This window comes from Musca domestica, unplaced genomic scaffold (genome assembly GCF_030504385.1).
Source record: "Musca domestica strain aabys unplaced genomic scaffold, Musca_domestica.polishedcontigs.V.1.1 35, whole genome shotgun sequence".
Classification (NCBI taxonomy): Eukaryota; Metazoa; Arthropoda; class Insecta; order Diptera; family Muscidae; genus Musca; species Musca domestica.
Window position 1 is genome coordinate 7,587,653 of NW_026712315.1, and position 20,572 is coordinate 7,608,224.

A 20,572-nucleotide genomic window follows, 5' to 3' on the forward strand; every position below is an offset into this window, starting at 1 on the left:
CGTCATATGGATGCTATATTGAGACGTGGACCTGCATAGACAATTATCTGTCATAGGCTGTAGTATTGAAACAATTCCGTTGAGTAATGTCGCTAAAATCATCTAAATACCGAATATGAAAAACGTGGACGAAAACGTGCCTACTGGAAAAATAAACATGTGTGCAAAATTTTAGCCTTCTATCTCAATTCGTTCGAAAGATAGGGTATAAAAAAGAAATAGATGAAAAATATCAATTCAAAGTTGGGCCGGACGTAACCTGTTTTACTCTTCACAGGAAAAAAAATTATTTTTTTTTAAATCAGCGTTTTTTTTTCGGTGAAAATTAATAAAATAGTCTCAGCTTTAAAAAATTTGCGGTATTTTGGCCCATTCCCGTCGAAGCACTTGGTTGAGGTGATCGACACTTTGGTATTTTTTAGTGCCAACCTTGCTTTCCAAAATATACCAAACACAATAGTCCAACGGATTGGTATCCGGAGATTATAGTGGCCAATGTGCGATAAAAAAGAAACGAGGAACCTGATTTTGTAACCGTTCTTGGGTGGTGCGTGCTGAGTGCGATGGTGCTGAGTCCTGTTGGAATGTCCAAGGTCTGCGGCCAAAATGTTTGCATGCCCAAGGCTTTAATACACCATCCACAATATTTTCGCAATAACTTTCGGCATTTATTCTGATGCCAAGGTCGATTAATACGAGCCCACACCATCACCATGGCCGGCGCTTGAGTTCTGGTTGCCAACTGAAGGTGCACATTTTCAGCTGACATTTTCAGTTCTAGGTCTCGTGCCAAAATGGATAATATTGGTCAACTCCATCAAGTACCTCTCCCACAAAGGGACAAAATTTTGAATAATTATAACTCTTATAAAATATGATGTAAGAGTCTGATATGTGTGAAATCAGACTCATACATCATATTTTATAAGAGTTATAATTATTCAAAATGAACCCAAAATCTGGTATCTTTATGAACCCAAAATCTGGTAAGTAAGACTGAACCTCTCGGTCTACTCCCTCTGGTACCTCCACTACAAACGCTCAACATTTTGAATATCCATGAAGTTCATAAAAAGCGAAATCAACATCCGATTCCACTCCAAACATGGTACATCTCAATATGTTCATCAACACGAGATCTGTTGTAAAGAAGCTATTCTTTTGCTACCTGCCCCACATAGGCTTTAGCATTTTGAAAAACACAACGTTCAAAGAAAGCGAAATAAGCATCCAACTCTCTTCAAATTTCACACATACAAACATTTTAGAGAGGTCAAGAGTTTGAAAATTTAAAATAATCGAACATTGGCTGAGGGTATACATCTGTCGGCAAAACCGACCGACAATTTTCTACTTGTTATGATGAAATTTCATATTTAAATTTCGTATGGGGTACTACAACTTATGACAGAAAATTAAAATTAGGCTTCACATTACGGTTTTCATCTCAGCGGAATTTTTCTTACTTTTTTTATTTCCTCCACCTTAGTATCAAGGGTATAAAAAATTTGTTTGTAACACCTCGAAATACACATTTTAGACCCCACAAAGTATATATATTCTTGATCAGCATAAAATTCTATGTCGATTTAGCGATGTCTCTAGCTTCCAAACGAATTGAATTAGATTGATAAAATTTTGTTCAAATGTATTTGATGTCTGCATAACTTTGAGTATTGAAAATGGGCCATCTAGGTCCACGTTTTGGTATAGCCCCCATATGACGGTACCTCCCGATATTCGGTATTTAGATGATTTAAGCGACATTATTTACCGGAATTGTTTCAAATTTGGGTATTGAAGTTCGTAATGGATACCACAGCCTATGACAGAAAATTGTCTGTGCAGGTCCACGTCTTCGTAGAGCCCCCATATAACGTTACCTCCCGATATTCGGTATTTTAATGATTTTATGGACATTTTTTCACCAGATTTGTTTAAAATTCGGTATTTGAAGTTCGTAATGTATACCACAGCCTGAGACAGAAAATTGTCTGTGCAGGTCCACGTATTCGTAGACCACCCATATAACGGTACCTCCCGATATTCGGTATTTTAATGATTTTATGGACTTTTTTCACCAGAATTGTTTCAAATTTGGTATTTGAAGTTCGTAATGGATACTACAGCCTACGACAGAAAATTTTCTAGGCAGGTCCAGGTCTATGTATAGGCCCCATATATCAGTACCTCCCTATATTCGGTATTTTGACGAGTTTAGATACAATATTCACCGACATTGTTTGAGATGTCGTGTTTGAAGTTCGTAATGGGTGCTACAACCAGTGACAGAAAATTGTCTGTGCAGGTCCAGGTCTTCGCACAGCACCGATATAACGGTAGCTCCCTATTTACGATATTTTGATGATTATAGCTACATTATTCACCGTTTGTTTCAAGTTTCGAATTTGTATGTGGTAATGGCTTATGACAAGCAATGCCTATGTAGGTCCACGTCGTATAGACCCCAATATAACGGCTATATTCGGAATTTTTAAAATTTTAACAGAATTTCTTAAGGATTTTATTTTTTGAAAATTTCTAAATTCGTTCCAAAAGGTGGAGGCCGCACTTAATGCTTTTTAACATGTTTTATGATGAAATTTCATATTTGAATTTCGTATGGGGTACTACAACTTATGACAGAAAATGTTCTATGCTGGTCCACGACTTCGTATAGGCTTCATATTACGATTTTCATCTGAGCGGTATTTTTCCTAATTTTTTTTTTAATTTCCAATTTCCCTACAAATATTTTCACGGTATTCAATGTTTGGCCCGTTCGAACTCAGCTGCCTTTTCACTTGTTTAATAATGAAAAACAGACAAAAAATATAATATTCCTATTGAATTCCCTTTGAACTTTTACCAATTGAATTATAATCCCATTTTCAAATCCAAACTACATTCATTTTCATATTCAATCCCATGTGTCAATTGCTCTTCCACATATATTTTGTCAACATGCGATACAAATTCATAAAAATCTTTTCGGAGATATTGAAAAATAATATTTAGTCAGGTGTCACACACTGCTGAAACTAACACTATTTTTTTTTCATTTAGTTTTGTTATGATGTATATGAATATCTGGCAATGTGCTGAAAACAATTTCCCATACCGAGATTCCACTTACTCCCATCCGCTCAAATCTATTTCCAGCAAAACCCATTTCCATGAAATAGAATCTCCCAACCGTATATCCAAATTCAAATAAAAATTAAATAACACAAAATATCATCATAACAAAAACAATGAAATCCATTAAAAGAACAATTTGTCACGTCATGCACACACCGCGACAATGCCCACCACCAATGAAATGAAATTTATTTTACTTTAATTTATTTTACGGCGTTGGCAAGCAGGCGTCGTACTTGTCGTCGGCATTTGTTTGCATAGCAAAGCAGTTTTCTACCAACCGAAAATGTCATTAATTTCAATTGGTGGCGTTGCTGTTGTTGTTATTTTTATTAAATTTGTATGTCTTTGTTGTTGTTATTGTTGCTGTTCCACTTGATGAAAATTTAATATCTTATTCTACGCTTTCTCTTTGCAGATGGTTACCCAAATCCGCCATGAGGCCGGTGGGCCCCGATACCTCACACAATGACTGCATACTGGTCGTTGGTGTGTCCCGTCCTAAATTAGCCGTAGCCTTTCTTACCGTTATGCTGATATCCTTATTTCTGACATTTCACGTTCTGTACGACAGTGCGGTCTATAATATTCAAGCGGCCCAGGCGGTGCATGAACATCGCCGTTTGGCTTTAATCAATTCCAATGGCATTAGTGGTTTGCCATCAGGTGTGGCGGGCGGTGGCGGCGGCGGTGTCAACGGTGGCACAGCTGGCAACGGTAATCGCTTTAATCACTTGCCCGAGGATTACACGCATAATAACAAGCATGCGGGTGATATATCATCATTATCATCATCGGCATCATCATCATCTTCTTCGTCATCATCGTCGTTATCAACGCCCAATCAACTGATAAGTCATCCAATGGTATTCCCTTCGAATCGTGTACATTTTCCTAAAACCAGTCGACGTTTACCACAGGTAAGTTGCAACACATACAAATACACACCAACACATACACGCACATATAAATATTGTTATGATTAACATAAGACATACTGTTGGAATAAACAAAAATCTGTTCGGATAAGAGCGATATTCGAAAATAAGCCTACTGCTTTAAGCTGAGGTTTTTGATATCAGAATTTTGAAGGAAATACCTGTGAGCTTATGTTTACTCAAGCAAAATCCAATAAGCGAATTTTGTTTATATTTGATTTAATTAAAATCACAGGAATTCAATTGAATTACTTCGAAGTGAATTTAAATGGAATCAAGGGCGTATGAATAATTAAATGTTTGGAGTCTCAATAAAGTATACGCCAACATAATTGAATAGGTAATTACATATTTTTAAAGAAACAATACAATTATTCTGATAATAATGGGAAAAATGTAGTAAATTGTGAATGTAAGTAACACAAGTAAAAAATCTGCAGGTTTGGAACTATATTGGCAATTAAAAAAAAATAAAATAAAAAAAAATAAATAAATTAAATCCATTAAAAATTCTGTTAAAATCTTAAAACCAGTAAAATAAGTCCTAAAGTTGGGCGGAACCGACTTTATTATAATTTAGTAGAGCACTACTTAACAATTAAAAGCTTTTATGGGAGAATTCAATCATACTCGCTATGATTATAATTATAATTTAAAGTTCAAAGGACTAAATATGCCGAAGCATTTGTATCTTTTAAATTCGGACTTGAAATCAGATAAAAAAAATATATATATGGGAGCTATATCCAAATCTGAACCGATCTCAATAAAATTTGGCAAATATATTTCTGAGCCGTATTTGATATATTTCCTTTAATATCTTTGATACGGAGTGCATATTACGGTTGTGGGGGGCAAATACAACAAATTGGATGAACAATATATATGGGAACTATAGCTATATCTGAACCGATTTCATTTCAAATGTGGCATACTTATTTTCAGGCCTAATTTGGTTGTATGTGCAAAATTCCATACTATTCGGAGTGATATTACACGTTTGGTGCACAATTAAAGGCAAATCGGACGAAGATATATAAGGGAGCTATATCTCAATTTTTACCGATTATCTCCAATTTCAATAGAGTTCGTCCTTGAGCTAAACAAATGTTGTTCGGAAGATTTCAACTCAATTGGATAATAAATGCGGCCTGAGTTTTGTTCACAAGAATACATTGACAGACGGCCGGACGGACTGACATGCATAAATCAACTCAGAAAGTTATTCTATTGAGATCCTCAAAAGTAACTATGGGTCTATCTCGCTTTCTTCTCCATGTTACAAACAAATATACCAAGACATAATACCCTTACCACTACGTGGTGTAGGGTATAAATACCGAATGTGGTCGTTACATTAGGGTCTATAACTTTTGTCATAAACCATTACAATGTTCAAATGCGAAACTTGAATAAAAAATCGGAGAATAATGTGGCTAAATTAATCAAAATACCGAACATAGGGAGGAGGACGTGGATCTACACAGACAATTTTTTTTTGTCATAGGCTGTAATATCCGTTACGAACTATAAATACCAAATTTGAAACAATTCCGGTGAATAATGTCGCCAAAATCATAAAAGTACCGAATATCGGGACTGCCGCAAGCTGTAGTATCCGTTACGAACTTCAAATACCAGATTTTAAACAATTCCGGTGAATAATGTCGCTAAAATGATCAAAATACCGAATATGGGGAGGTACCGTTATATGAGGGCTATACGAAGACGTGGACCTGCACTGGCAATTTCCTGTCACAGGCTTTAACATCCGTTACGAACTTCAAATACCAGATTTTAAACAATTACGGTGAATAATGTCGCTAAAATCATCGAAATACCGAATATCGGAGGGTTACGTTATATGACGGCTATACCAAAACGTAGAGCGATATACCTCATTTTCAATACCAACCATACTAGACATAATACAAATTGTACTGCCAAATTTCGAAGCTTTACGACACATTATTGTGGGATGTATCGTGATTTCAAAAGACAATCAGACAGACAGACATACAGACGTACATCGTTAAATCGACTTAAAATTTTATGCTGATCATGAATCTATACACTTTATGGGGTCTATGACGAATATTTATGAATGTTACAAAGGGTATGACAAAGTTAACATATCCTCCTTTTTAAGGTGGAGGGTATAAAAATTGCGTTCTCCTGGGTGCTATTCTCGTTGTATTGCTGACCACATCTTCAAACCCAACTTCTTCTTGTTTTCATCACAGTTTATCTTAGGCCGGTTTCATTGAGTCCCAGCGGGAAGTGCTCATAACCTCTTCATCCGACATCTTACTGGACTCATACCTAGTTGGGAATTGAGGGCAATATTTATGTATTTTTTCATTCATATTATGTATCGAAAGTAATTCTTTATGAGAATTTCCCACCCATCATCCCTTTAGCAACTTTTGCAACAACCCACAACTCCCAACATAAAAAGCAATCGCACTTCTTAATTTGAAACATCGTTTGAATCAGCAGCAATGTATTTACCCCTCAAAGTCATTAATTAATTAGACCGACTCCTTTGGGACAATCTTTTGCACTTTATTTTCAAAAGGCTTCAAATTCCCCGAGTCAACATCTGGAGGAAGCCAAGATGCCTCAATTGCAATTCAAGCCATTACTAACAAACTACCATAACAGAACGCCAACAAAAAACGCTCATTTTAATTAGATTTGTTGCTACAAATTTTATGAAATTGCCCGGCAAAAATGAGAGCAAAAAACCAAAAAATCCCAACTAGCACCTGAAGAACCCTTGTTTTTCGCCAATGAAAAGAAAAAAAAACCAAATGTCATTGTGTCTCCTTGACCTCTTCATTAGTCTAATATCAGAATAATGAGCATCAAAATTAATGGCGGTTTTATGCGAAAAGAAATCAAGAAAGCCAACTGCAGAAAAGGTAAAACGAAGCGAAACGAAACACAAACCAAAAAGAAAATCTTGAGAATAGAAAAATGGAGAAATGGCCAGGTTACTGCAAAATGAACGACAATAAAGGTGCAATGGTATTTTACTCTGTTAAAAAAAATATAATTGCTGTAATTTGCCTGTTTCTTTTTTTTTTTTTTTTGATTTTGCTAATTTCTTTCTGCGGCTTGAGTCCACTTACTAACAGGTGAAAATATTTCCATTGCCTAGAACCAGGAGAGAATGAAAATGGGGAATTGATGTCATTCTCAAAAAAATTGACTAAAATGCCCTAAACAAATTGTGAAATCAGTCTTTTTTTCTATAATATAATATGTTCCAAAAATACTTGAAGAATATTGTATTCTTGTTAATAAAAAATAAAATTTAATGATTAATGCCCCTTAGTAGCCTTCTCATGTCTTACGTGGAATATTTTAATGTTGTCTTATCTATTGCCAATAGATATAGAAATAACCTACGATAGAACAGTGTGGCTTGTTTGTTCGGGATACCGTAGTATTTTGTTGTTTTGTTTATAAAAACAACAATAAAGGGATAAAGCCAGACCATTTTGCAACAACAAAATACTACTGTATCCCGAACAAACAAGCCACACTGTTCTATTAATAGACAAGGCACGGTCGACGAAGGGGTTTTTGTTGTAACAGACAAAACCAACTTACATGGTTATGCTACTTCGTTCAGGCTGAACGAAAGCATAACAAGTGGAGAAAGATGTAAATGTTTATAAGTGCGGTTGTAAGATTTAGAAGACTTTCCAAGAGAATTTTAGTTTTATTTAATTCTTTGGTTCCTCTTCTATTGAGCTTACGATCTCGTCACTTGGGTAAAAAAATGTTTTTTGTCATAGAAGTTATTTTTAAAATAACTTCTGGGGAGAATATCCCAGACAAAAACAAGGGAACTGATGAGGATTGGTGGCTCTTTCCGAAACCTAGGTATTCCCTGCCTTACCCCCTGGTAAACATTACCATCGTTCTAATAAACAAACGTTGTTTTTATAAAAACAACAATAAAGGGATAAAGCCAGACCATTTTGCAACAACAAAATAACCTACGATATATTATTTTTGTTTAATTTTCAATTAATTATTTTTGCACGGGAAACCTTTGTACAAAATTCAATGAAAAACCAAAATATCTTAGTCAAAAGTTTCAGGAATAATATAATGATTAAAGATTTATTTTAGAAAATTCTTAAAAAAAATCTAAAATTTTACAAATCTGCCTAAAATTTAGAATTTTTATACCCTACACCACAAGGTGGTCAGGGTATTATGTCTTTGTGCATTTGTTTGTAACAGGCAAAAGGAAACGAGATAGACCCATAGTTCCTTTTGATGATATGCATAGAATCACATTCTAAGTCGATTTATGCATGTCCGTCCGTCCGTCCGTCTGTCCGTCTGTCCATGTATTTTTGTAAACAAGGTACAGTTCGCATTTATTGTCCCATCCAGATGAAATTTTGCACAAATCATTTGTTTGGCCCAAGGACGAACCCTGTTGAAATTGGAGATAATCGGTCAAAATTTAGATATAGCTCCCATATATATCTTCGTCCGATTTGCCTTTTATTGTGCACCAAACGTGTAATATCAGTCCGAATTGTATGGAATTTCGCACATACGATCAGATTGGACCTGATAATAAGTATGCCAAATTTGATCGAAATCGGTTCAGATATAGGTATAGCTCCCATATATATTCTTCATCCGATTTGCTACTTTTGTCCTCCGTAGCCGTAATATGCACCCTGTAACAACAATATTTGGAGAAACATATCAAATGCAGCTCAGAAATACCTTTGCTAAATTTTATCGAGATCGGTTCAGATTTAGATATAGCTCCCATATATAAATTCGTCCGATTTACCTTTGATTGTGCACGAAACGTCTAATATTTGGCCATATTGGACAAAATTTGGCACTTACGACCGAATTGAGTCTAGAAGCTAGTATGTCAAATTTGGTGAAGATCGGTTCAGATATAGCTATAGCTCCCATATATCTGATTTGTCGTATTTGTTACCCACAGCCGTAATATGCACTCCAACAAGTGCATACTCACGATAATTGGGGAAATATATCAAATACAGCTCAGAAATATCTTTGCCAAATTTTATCGAGTTCGGTTCCGATTTGGATATAGCTCCCATATATATCTTTATCCGATTTCAAATTAATTGTGCACCAAATGGGCAATACAAGTCCGAATTTAAATGATACAAATGCTTTGGCATATTTAGTCCTTTGAACTTTAAATTTTAATCATAGTGTGTATGACTGAATTCTCCCATAAGAACTTTTAATTGTTATGCGCAGCTCTACTAAATTATCAAAGTGGTGTAGGGTATCATAAAGTCGGCCCGGCCGACTTTAAGACTTTCTTTACTGGTACTTTTTTTTTTTTTTTTTTTTTTTTTTTGAAAAAAAAAGTCGAGAAGAAAATATTATTTTGAAAAACATTGTTAAATAATCTGGATTTCTTCTTCTTCTACAGGGTGAGATAAAACAAACTGCAACAAAGTCAAACGCAACAATTTTTACTTTTTTAAATTTTTTAAAATTCCACTTTGAACTGGAGATATAGCATCAAAATCGGAGGTACCTCCCAAAAATTTAGATTTTATATAAACATATCTATTGATCGATAACATTTACTGTCTCCAAATTTGCAATTTTGAACAAAAATAAATTTGCTAAGTTATACTAAAATCAGTTCTGATTTAGATATAGCTCCGTTATATATTTTCTTCCAATTTCGTTTATTTGATTCATCAAACACGATACGTATATCTGATTCCAATGAAATTCGGACAAAGAGACAAAATTTGGTACCAATCGGTTGAGGCTCCCATAAATATTTCGACTGATTTCATATACAGGGTGAGATTAAAAAAAAAAACTGTCAAACGCCATATTTTTTACATTCTTGTTTAAATTTTATTGAATGAAAGCAAAAAATGTCAGATGTCAAATTTTAAAATAGGTTTAGATTTGTTCGATTTGTCACCCTTGACACGAATTATAGCCTTCGAACGGCCAATGAAACCGTTACGCGCTGCCCGAATGTTGGTCTGGCGAACTTTGGTACTTTTTAGTGTCAATATTGCTTTCCAAAATTCTCCAGACACAATAGTCCAATGGATTGATATCCGGAGATTTAGGTGGCCATTTTGCGCTGGAAACGCAGCGAGAAACCTCATTTTGTAACCATTCTTGGGTGGCGCGTGCCGAGTGCGATGGTACTGAGTCCTGTTGGAATGTCCAAGGTCTGTTGCCAAAATGTTTGCGTGTCCAAGGCTTTAATGCACCCTCCAGAATATTTTCGCGCTAATATTCGGAATTTATTCTGATGTCAGAGCGACCACCGGCTATTATGGCGACCCACACCATCACCATGGCCGGCGCTTGAGTTCTGGTGGCCAACCGAAGGTGCACATTTTCACCTGACTTCTTTGGCAAGTAAACACGATCATTTTGTTTATTTACAAACTGCTGGACAACGAATGTTTTCTCATCGGAGAAAACCAAATTCGGCAATTCAACACTTTAGACCAAGCGTAGCAACTCTTTACCTCTTTTGAGTCTATTTTTTTTCTGTTGCGGTGTAAGTTCTTGCAATTTTCGGTTAAAACTGAGCTCATTTTTTAATATTTGCGGAATGGAATATTTTTCGGCCTCTTTGACAAGTAAACACGATCATTTTTGACAACGTATGTTCCCACATCGGAGAAACCTAAATTCGGCAGTTCCCCACTTTCGGCCAAGCGAAGCAACTCTTTAGCTCTTTTGAGTCTATTTTCGTTCTGTTGCGCTGTAAGTTCTAGCAATTTTTGGAATTTCAATGGCTTTATGAGCTCATTTGTCAATAGTTGCCGAATGGCATATTGCGATATGTTCAGCTCAAGAGCCAGTTTGCGGACACTGCGAAGCGGGTTTCAATCAATTTGCCTCCTTACTTTTCCAACCATGTCTGCTGATGTTGCTGTTTTCTTCCATCCACTTCCATGACGTCGGGCTACGCTGTCAGTATCACGGTAAGGAGCGATGGTATGAGACACAAAAGATTCATACACATTTAAGTACTGGAGTGCTCTAACGATAGCCACTTGTGTTTTTCCAGCCAAATAAAAAGAAATCTCACTATCACGCTTGAATTCCATCACGAATAACTTTTTTTCTGGAAAATTCTCACTAAAATGCTTTTGTACACTTGTAAACAATATAATGAACTGTCACTGGAATAATTTTAACAGCGTGTGGCTTAGAAATGACAGCAGACTGAAATTGGTTGAAGTTTTTTTATCTCACCCTGTAATATTGAAGTTTAAATTCTGTTATGCAGAGTGGGGTTATTATATACAGATTGCAATTATCGTCCTTTCCTTACGGAAATGTTCGTAATTGCAGGGTTAGGCTTGGAAGGGATAGGCCCATTGTTTTTAAAGTTTTCCGCAATATATTTAGGGATTAAAATGGACCATCAACTAAAAATGTTTCTGATTTTGCAGCCGTTATAAAACAAATGACAAACTTCTGACTTTTTATGCTGGACGAATATAGCAAAATATCGTTGGCAAGCAAATAACAAAAAAAAATCCTGATCACACAATTGAAACCAATCGACACGGAATTTTGCATGAGAGGAGAGTTAAGGGCAGCAAAGAAGTCTAGCATCTAGGATGACCATTGGATTATATTTGGCTGTAACTAACAGCACGACGGAGTGTGTAAATATTGGGCAAATATCCCTAGTCAAAGGACTAAGGGTAATATCTGGGCAGTGCTTTAAGACATAATTTCAAAATCGAAATATTGCAAAATGATTTGGACATAAGGAAACTTCTACCGTGTTGTAGTGAAGTAGGGTATCACATGGTCGGCCCAGCAAGGTACCAATTGACGAGATTTACTCTTTTCAGCCTAGATAGCATATTATTAGACATATTGGCTGGTAGGAAATTCGAAAAACAAAATCATACACTAATTATACCCTACACCACAAGGTGGTCAGGGTATTATGTCTTTGTGCATTTGTTTGTAACAGGCAAAAGGAAACGGGATAGACCCATAGTTCACTTTGATGATCTGCATAGAATCGCATTTTGAGGCGATTTATGCATGTCCGTCCGTCCGCCCTATCCAGATGAAAATTTGCTCAAATCATTTGTTTGGCCCAAGGACCAAACCTATTGAAATTGGAGATAATCGGTAAAAATTTAGATATAGCTCCCATATATATCTTCGTCCGATTTGCCTTTTATTGTGCACCAAATGTGTAATATCAGCCCGAAAGGTATGGAATTTTGCACATACAACCAAATTAGGCCTAAAAATAAGTGTGCCAAATTGGAATTCGGTTCAGATATAGCTATAGCTCCCATATATATTGTTCAACCGGTTTTTTTTTATTCTTGTCCTCCGCAGCCGTAATATGCACTCTGTAACAACACTATTTGGAGAAATATATCAAACACAGCTCAGAAATACATTTGCTAAATTTTATCGAGATCGGTTCAGATTTGGATGTAGCTCCCATATATAACTTCGTCCGATTTACTTTTTATTGTGCACCAAACGTCTAATATTTGTCCAAATTTGATGAAATTTGGCACTTACGACCGAATTGAATCTAGAAGCTAGTATGTCAAATTTGGGGAAGATCGGTTCAGATATAGCTATTGCTTCTATACATGTTGTTCATCCGATTTGTTATACAAGGTTTCCCATATTCGACGGACCCATCTGCCAACGCCATAACTTTTGACAGAGATTTCACATCGCTCAATGACATACCGCGTTTGAAGCGTCAGTCTAAGCAGATTTTTACCATGAGCCAATACACGCCACTCGAGCGCTCTGAAATAGTTGAAATTTACAAGAAGTCAATTGTGAAAACTCAACGTGCTTTTAAAACATTAAAAAAATGTGAGAAGTGCGTCTTCTAAGAACACCATTAAGCGTTTATACGAAAAATTTTCGACTGGTAAGGCTCTTTCTACTCCGAAGAGGCCATATAAAAGTCAACCAAGGCGATCGGCCGAGAATATCGCTGCCGTAAGAGCCAGTGTTGAGAGGTCCCCAAGAAAATCCCAAAAACGCCGTTTTTAGCAGTTGGGCATGGCTCGGTCCACTTTACAACGGGTTATTCGCATTAATTGTGCACCAAATGGGAAATACAAGTCCGAATTTAAAAGATACAAATGTTTCGGCATATTTAGTCCTTTGAACTTTAAATTATAATTATAATCATAGCGTGTATGACTGAATTCTTCCATAAAAAAACTTTTAATTGTTATGCGGAGCTCTTCAAAATTAGCAAAGTGGTGTAGGGTATCATAAAGTCGGCCCCGCCCGACTTTAAGACTTCCTTTACTGGTTTTCATTTTGCATATGACTAAATCGACTTCAAATATAAAAAACCGAATTTCGTCAAATAGAGACACCGCTACATCGATGAAGCACATTTTCGTCTCATCAAATGAAATATACTCTATTTAGCCATTAGGCAGAGGGTATAAAATCTCTCTCTTAGAAAATTCTAATTATTAAATTATCTGTAAGTTTTTCAAATGTAACTTTAGGAAAATGTTGATATTACAACAAATTTTTATGTCATTTGTTTAGGTGCCCCCTTTCAAAATCTAAATATAAACCGAATTTTCTCACTCCACTTATCCTCACCGATTAATTTAATTACTGCTTCCTTATACACAATTCCTTATCGTAAGCAAATGTTTACCTTATTTCGAATAAATACCAATTCTTTTACGTAAGCACTAAATTAATTATCCACCCTCACTTCTTTCAGGCTCTCATCATCGGAATACGCAAGTGTGGTACTCGAGCTTTGCTCGAAATGCTTTATTTACATCCGCGCATTCAGAAGGCCGGCGGTGAAGTTCATTTCTTCGATCGCGATGAAAACTATATGAAAGGTCTGGAATGGTATCGCAAGAAAATGCCACACTCGTTTCGTGGCCAGATAACAATAGAGAAGTCGCCCAGCTATTTTGTATCGCCCGAGGTGAGTAAATATTAAAAAACGACAATAAAAATAACAATAATCGTATTTGGTGTGAACTAAAATTAGAGAATTACATAGTTATTGTTTCACACGTTGCGTTAATGTATTCTGAAGTTTAACATGTGTGAATGTGTGTGTGTGAGGTTTTTATAAGAAATCATTTAAATTCAAGCGATTCTAGAAAATAAAATTATTTCACTTAAAACAATATCATACATATCATGCATATTGTATAGTTATGTGTCATGTATATAGATTTTAAAAGGAGTAATAACAAGTAAGCAAAGGCTATAGCCGACTATGTGATACCCTACAACACCACAATATGAAAGAAGCCCCCTTATGTCCTAATCCATTTTGGGAGATTTCGTTTTTGAAATTATGCTGTTAGTTGTTGTCGTTCATTTACAGCTGAATATAATTCAATGGTCATCCAAAATGTTAGACTTTTTTCCTGTCCTTAAATCTCTTCTCAGGCGTGCCGATTGGCTTCAATTGTGTGATCAGGACCATTTTTGGAACGAATTAGAAAATTTTCAAAAAAATAAAATCCATTAAAAATTCTTTTAAAATCTTTAAAATATCTAATATAGGAAAGTGCCGATATATGGGGGGATATACGATATTGTGGACCTATAAAGACAAATCTATGTCTGCGTGTAAAGGACTCAAAACGAACTCCTCGTGTAGATTTTCAGATAATTCAATTGGAAAAAGTGGCTAAAATCATCAAAATACCGAATACAGGGGAGTACCGTTATATGGGGGATATACGATATTGTGGACCTATATAGACAATTCCGTTTCAGGGGGTAAAGTGCTGACAAAGAACTCCGTGTGCGGATTTTCAGACAATACGATTTGAAAATGTGGCTAAAATTATCAAAATACAAAATACTGGGGTACTGTTATATGGGAGCTATACGTTATCGTTAACCTATATAGAGAATTCTCTGTCGGGGGGTAAAGACAATTCCGACACTTCATTTTGAGGAGGTAAAATGCCCACAAGGGACTCCTTTGTGGATTTTCAGACAATTCCGTTGAAAAATGTGGGTAAAATCAACAAAATACCAAATATCGGGGGTACCGTTATATGGGGGCTATACGATATTGTGGACCTATATAGATAATTCTCTGCCGAGGTATAAAGTACCCACAAGGAACTCCTTGTGTGGATTTTCAGACAATTCCATTGAAAAGTGTGGCTAACATCATCAAAATACCGAATATCGGGGGGTACAGTTATATGGGGGATATACGATATCGTGAACCTATATAGACAATTCTTTTTGAGGAGGTCAAATGCCCACAAGGGACTCCTTTTGTGGAATTTCAGACATTTCCATTGAAAAATGTGGCTAAAATCATCAAAATTCCGAATATCGGGGGTACCGTTATATGGGGGCTATACGATATCGTGGACCTATATAGATAATTCTCTGCCGAGGTATAAAGTACTCACAAGGAACTTCTTGTGTGGATTTTCAGACAATACCGTTGAAAAATGTAGGTAAAATCATCCAAATACCGAATATCGGTTGGTACCGTTATATGGGGGCTATACGATATCGTGGACCGATATAGCCCATCTTCGAACTTGACCTGCCTGCAGACAAAAGAGAGATCTGTGCAAAATTTTAGCTTCCTATCTTAATTCGTTTAGACTGTAGCGTGATTACAACAGACGGACGAACGGACGGGCGGACAGAGCTAAATCGATATTCGGTGTTTTGTTGATTTTAGCCACATTTTTCAACACAAGGAGTTCCTTGAGAGTATTTTATTTCCTGGAAGAGAATTATTTATATGGGTCCACGATATCGTAAATCCCCCATACAACGGTATACCCCGATATTCGCCATTTTAATAATTTTAGCCGCATTTTTCAACGGAATTGTCTGAAATTTACACAAGGAGATCCTTGTAATTACTTTATCCCCTGGAAGAGAGTTATCAATATAAATCTACAATATCGTATGGCCCCCATATAACAGTAACTCCCGATATTCGGTATTCTTATGATTTGAGCCAAGTTTTTCAATGGAATTGTCTTAAAGTCCACACAAGGAATTCTTTTTGAGTACTATATCACTTAGAAGAGATAAGTCTTAATAGGTCCACGTTTTAGTACAGCGCCCATGTAACGGTACCCCAGATATTCGGTATTATCATGATTCTTGCGACATTATTCACCGGAATTATTTCAAATTTCGTATAAAAATTTCGGAATCGTTACTACAGCCTATCAGTAGTGGGATTCTCTAACTAATTTTTGAGTTACCGACAAAAATCGGTAACTTTCAGATGCAAAATTTTGTTATAAAAAACAAAAAAAATTGACAACATTGGTATCTATTGGTAGGTCTAAGCGGCGACTTTCATTTCGCCGCTAGCTTATCGAAAATTTTCGTTAATTACTGAAATTATAACCATTTGAATTTTACAGATTTTTTTCGATAACTCAGAAAATGATTTACAGAATTCCACTACAGGTTTCATTCGAGCGGTATTTTTTCACAGAATTTTTTTTTGGAAATTTTTCAAGTGTTCTCCCAATGGTGGAGGGTATCAAATGTTTGGCCCGGCGGGACTTAGCTGCTTTTTTACTTGTTTCCGTTTATTTTTTGTCAAAGAATTCATTATAAAAACCAAATGAAAAATTCAATATTTTTAAAACGTTTGATCTTTTCACAAGAGTGCAAACCCTTGTAACCCCAAGTTCTATTTAATTATTATTATGTAAAAACGAACAGCAATTATATGTCAGGTTTGATAATACTAATCCATGTACAGACTGGCCCACTTCAAAATCCTTTTCTTAAATAATAAGTCAAATAACACGAACAAATGTGGCCGCACACCATTCAACTTCAAATCAAAGCAACTTCATTGCAATAATTATTGCTATTCAACGGTAAAATGGCATAAATAATTGTAAAATCACATACACACATAGAAACACACATACATATATTCATGTGTATACACATATTTGTTAGTGTTTGTGCTTGGCAAATCAAATGTGTCTGCCATAATTTCATTGGCTTTGTAGCACCATTTCGCGTCTGATTATGAATGAATTGAATGGAACGAAACGAAACGAGCGAAAAGGATGCGGAGAGTTGTGACGTTGCTCATTCGTTTCAGATCAAAGCACGGCTAAAACTTTCATCTCAATTAGCTAATTAATGAATGAACAATAATTATAGCCGCCGTCAAAGCCATATATACCAGTAATCACATACACAGTTTTCGCATAACATTTTACACAGATGTACACGTTCGTGTCCACATCATTCCCGATGGGACATTGGTCATTCATCTTTGGTACGAGAACATGTACAATTAGGGATAATCAACGGTTGTTGACTCCGTATTTAAATTGCAGTTGACATTACAAAACACAAAATTCATTTCATTATTTCATCAGTCACGATTTGGAAATTTTAGGATTAAAGCGGATTGCTGCAATACCTACAATGAACAATGATGGAGTTGAAACTGTAAATATATGTTGTATGCTGGAGCAGTTTTTTCAGCTCAAGTAGAAGATACAATTTCACAAAGAATGAGGAAAATTTTTTTAGAACCAAATATAGATTTCATGATTGGATAAGTAAATACGAAATAATTATAACATTTTGCGACAGAATTTAATTTTTTCAATAGAAAACACATATACAGGATGAGATAAAAACAAGCTAGGCCAAAATTTGAATACCCTCCGCCATTTGGAACGAATTTGGAAATTTTCAAAAAATAAAGTCCTTAAAAAATGCTGTTAAAATTTTAAAAATACCGAATATAGCCGTTATATTGGGGTCTATACGACGTGGACCTACATAGGCCTTGTTTGTCATAAGCCATTACCATATTCAAATTCGAAACATGAAATAAACGGTGAATGATGTAGCTAAAATCATTAAAATATTGTATAAAGGGAGGTACCGTTATATCCGAGCTGTGCGAAGACCAGGACCAGCATAGACAATTTTCTGTCACAGGATATAGCATCCATTACGAACGTCAAATACGACATCTCAAAAAATGTCGGTGGGTATTGTACCTACCGAATATAGGGAGGTACCGATATATGGGGCCTATACGAAGACCTGTACCTGCATAGACAATTTTCTGTCACAGACTTAAGTTTCCATTGCGAACTCTAAATACGTAATTTGAAACAATTCCGTTAAATAATGACGCTAAAATCATCAAAATACCGCATGTCGGGAGGTACCGTTATATGGGGGCTATACGAAGAAGTGGACCTGCACAGACAAATTTCTGTCTTAGGATGTAGTATTCATTAAGAATCTCAAATATCAAATTTGAAACAATTCCGATGAATAGTGTCGCTAAAATCATCAAAATATCGAATATCGGTAGGTACCGTTGTATGGGGGCTCTACGAAGACGTGGACCTGCACTGATAATTTTCTGCCATAGGCTGTAGTATCCAATTCGAACCAAAGTTGAAACAATTGCGGTGAATAATGTCGCTAAAATCATCAAAATACCGAATATCGGGAGGTACTTATATATGGGGGCTATATGAAAACGTGGACCTACATGGCCCATTTTCGAACTTAAGCTGCCTACTAGGAAAATAAACATGTGTGCAAAATTTAAGCCTTCTATCTCAATTCGCTCGAAAGATAGCGTGATTGCAACAGACAGACAGACAGACGGACAGACGGACATGGCTAAATCGACTTAGAATTTTACGCTAATCAAGAACATATATACTTTGTTGGGTCTGACATGAGTATTTCGAGGAGTTACAAATGGAATGACAATGTTAATATACCCTTCATAGTATGGTGGAGGGTATAAAAACTGCAAAAATCAAACGCCAAAATTTTTACTTTTTGTCGTTGCAAAATGGTCAGTCTTAATCCCTTTATTGTTGTTTTTATAAAAACAACGTTTGTTTATTAGTGCAGAACGATGGTAATGTTTACCAGGGGGTAAGGCAGGGAATACCTAGTTTTCGGAAAGAGCCACCTTGCTTTCCAAAAAATACTCCAGACACAATAGTCCAACGGATTGGTATCCGGAGATTTTGGTGGCCATTGTGCGCTGGAAATGAAGCTAGGAACCTCATTTTGTAACCATTTTTGGGTGGCGCATGCTGAGTGTGATGGGGCTGGAGCCTGTGGGAATGACCAAGGTCTGCGGCCAAAATGTTTGCGTGCACAAGGCTTTAATACACCCTCCAGAATATTTTCGCGGTCACGGTCGATTAATACAAGCGGGGAGCGACCATCAGCCCACACATTCACCATGCCATGTGCTTGAGTTCTGGTGGCCAACCGAAAGTGCACATTTTCAGCTGACCTCTTTGGCAAGTTAACACGATCATTTTGTTTGTTTACAAACTGCTGGACAAAAAATGTTTTCTCATTGGAGAAAACCAAATTCGGCAGTTCACCACTTTCGGCCAAGCGAAGCAAATCTTTAGCTCTTTTGAGTCTATTTTCTTTCTGTTTTGGTGTAAGTTCTTGCACTTTTTGGAATTTCAATGGTCTTACGCCGAGATAATTTTCAATATTTGCCGAATAGAATGAGCATATGACAATGTTTAGCTCAGGAGCCATATTTCGGCCACTACGACGCGGGTTTCGATCAATTCGCTTTTTTTACTTTTCGAACCATTTCTGCTGCTGTTCCTGTTTTCTTGACGTAGGGTTACGCTACCTTTGTTTGCCTTTGCGGAACGAGTGAGCCGTTATATCCCATCTTAACAGCAGTTTTTTTGTTAGTGGGAATAATGGGATATGCGAAATTTGAAGAGAACCGAATGCTTATTTCGAACTTTATGATGGTTTTGGTTATTCAAAATTTTGATCCTTACTGGCGGAGTTACGAGAAGGAATGGTCCGTTCTCTACCATCTCCATAAGAAGGAATGGTTCGATCTCTACTTCGATCTCTAGCTTTATAACAGATGATATATAATATAAATATTGAGATGTGCCAATTCTGAATGGAATCGAATGATAATTACGAAAGTTCATTATGGATACTCAAAATTTTGATATTTTATCGGGAAGGTACCAGAAGCAGTGGAACGATATATCCTACTTTCATACCAGACCTTGTGTTATTAAAAATTTTATAATATTTTTAATTTAAAGACACTTGGAATCTCACATCACATTTTATAAGAGTTATAATCATTCTAATTTCATACCTTTTGGGGGGGGAGGTACTTGATGGAGTTGGTCTACATTGTTCATTTTCGCACCTTACATAGCACTAGTACCAATATTGGGATTTGCAAAGTTTGCAACAAATTGGATAGTTCTTTTCTTGTGTGGGAGGTAATAAGGGAGTGGATCGATGTCGCCCATCTTCGAACTCGATCTAAGTTTGCCAATAATATTACGATGTACCATGTTTGGTCTAAATCGGATATTTCCTTCAAGAGTTATCGTGCGTTCCAGCAAGAGGGACAGACCATCGGAAACCCCTAGATAAAGTCCAAACGTATTAGTTCC

General features: G+C 36.2%; 1 protein-coding gene across 1 annotated transcript in view; it reads left to right on the forward strand.

Annotated features, from left to right (window-relative positions):
* The window catches only part of LOC101898689 (uncharacterized), a 198,280-nt gene that overhangs the window by 152,713 nt on the left and 24,995 nt on the right, over nucleotides 1–20,572 (forward strand). The window contains exons 6-7 of the mRNA XM_059125807.1: nucleotides 3,560–4,061; nucleotides 13,852–14,067. Of these exons, the coding sequence (XP_058981790.1) occupies nucleotides 3,560–4,061; nucleotides 13,852–14,067 (718 nt within the window). The remainder of the gene's footprint in view (nucleotides 1–3,559; nucleotides 4,062–13,851; nucleotides 14,068–20,572) is intronic.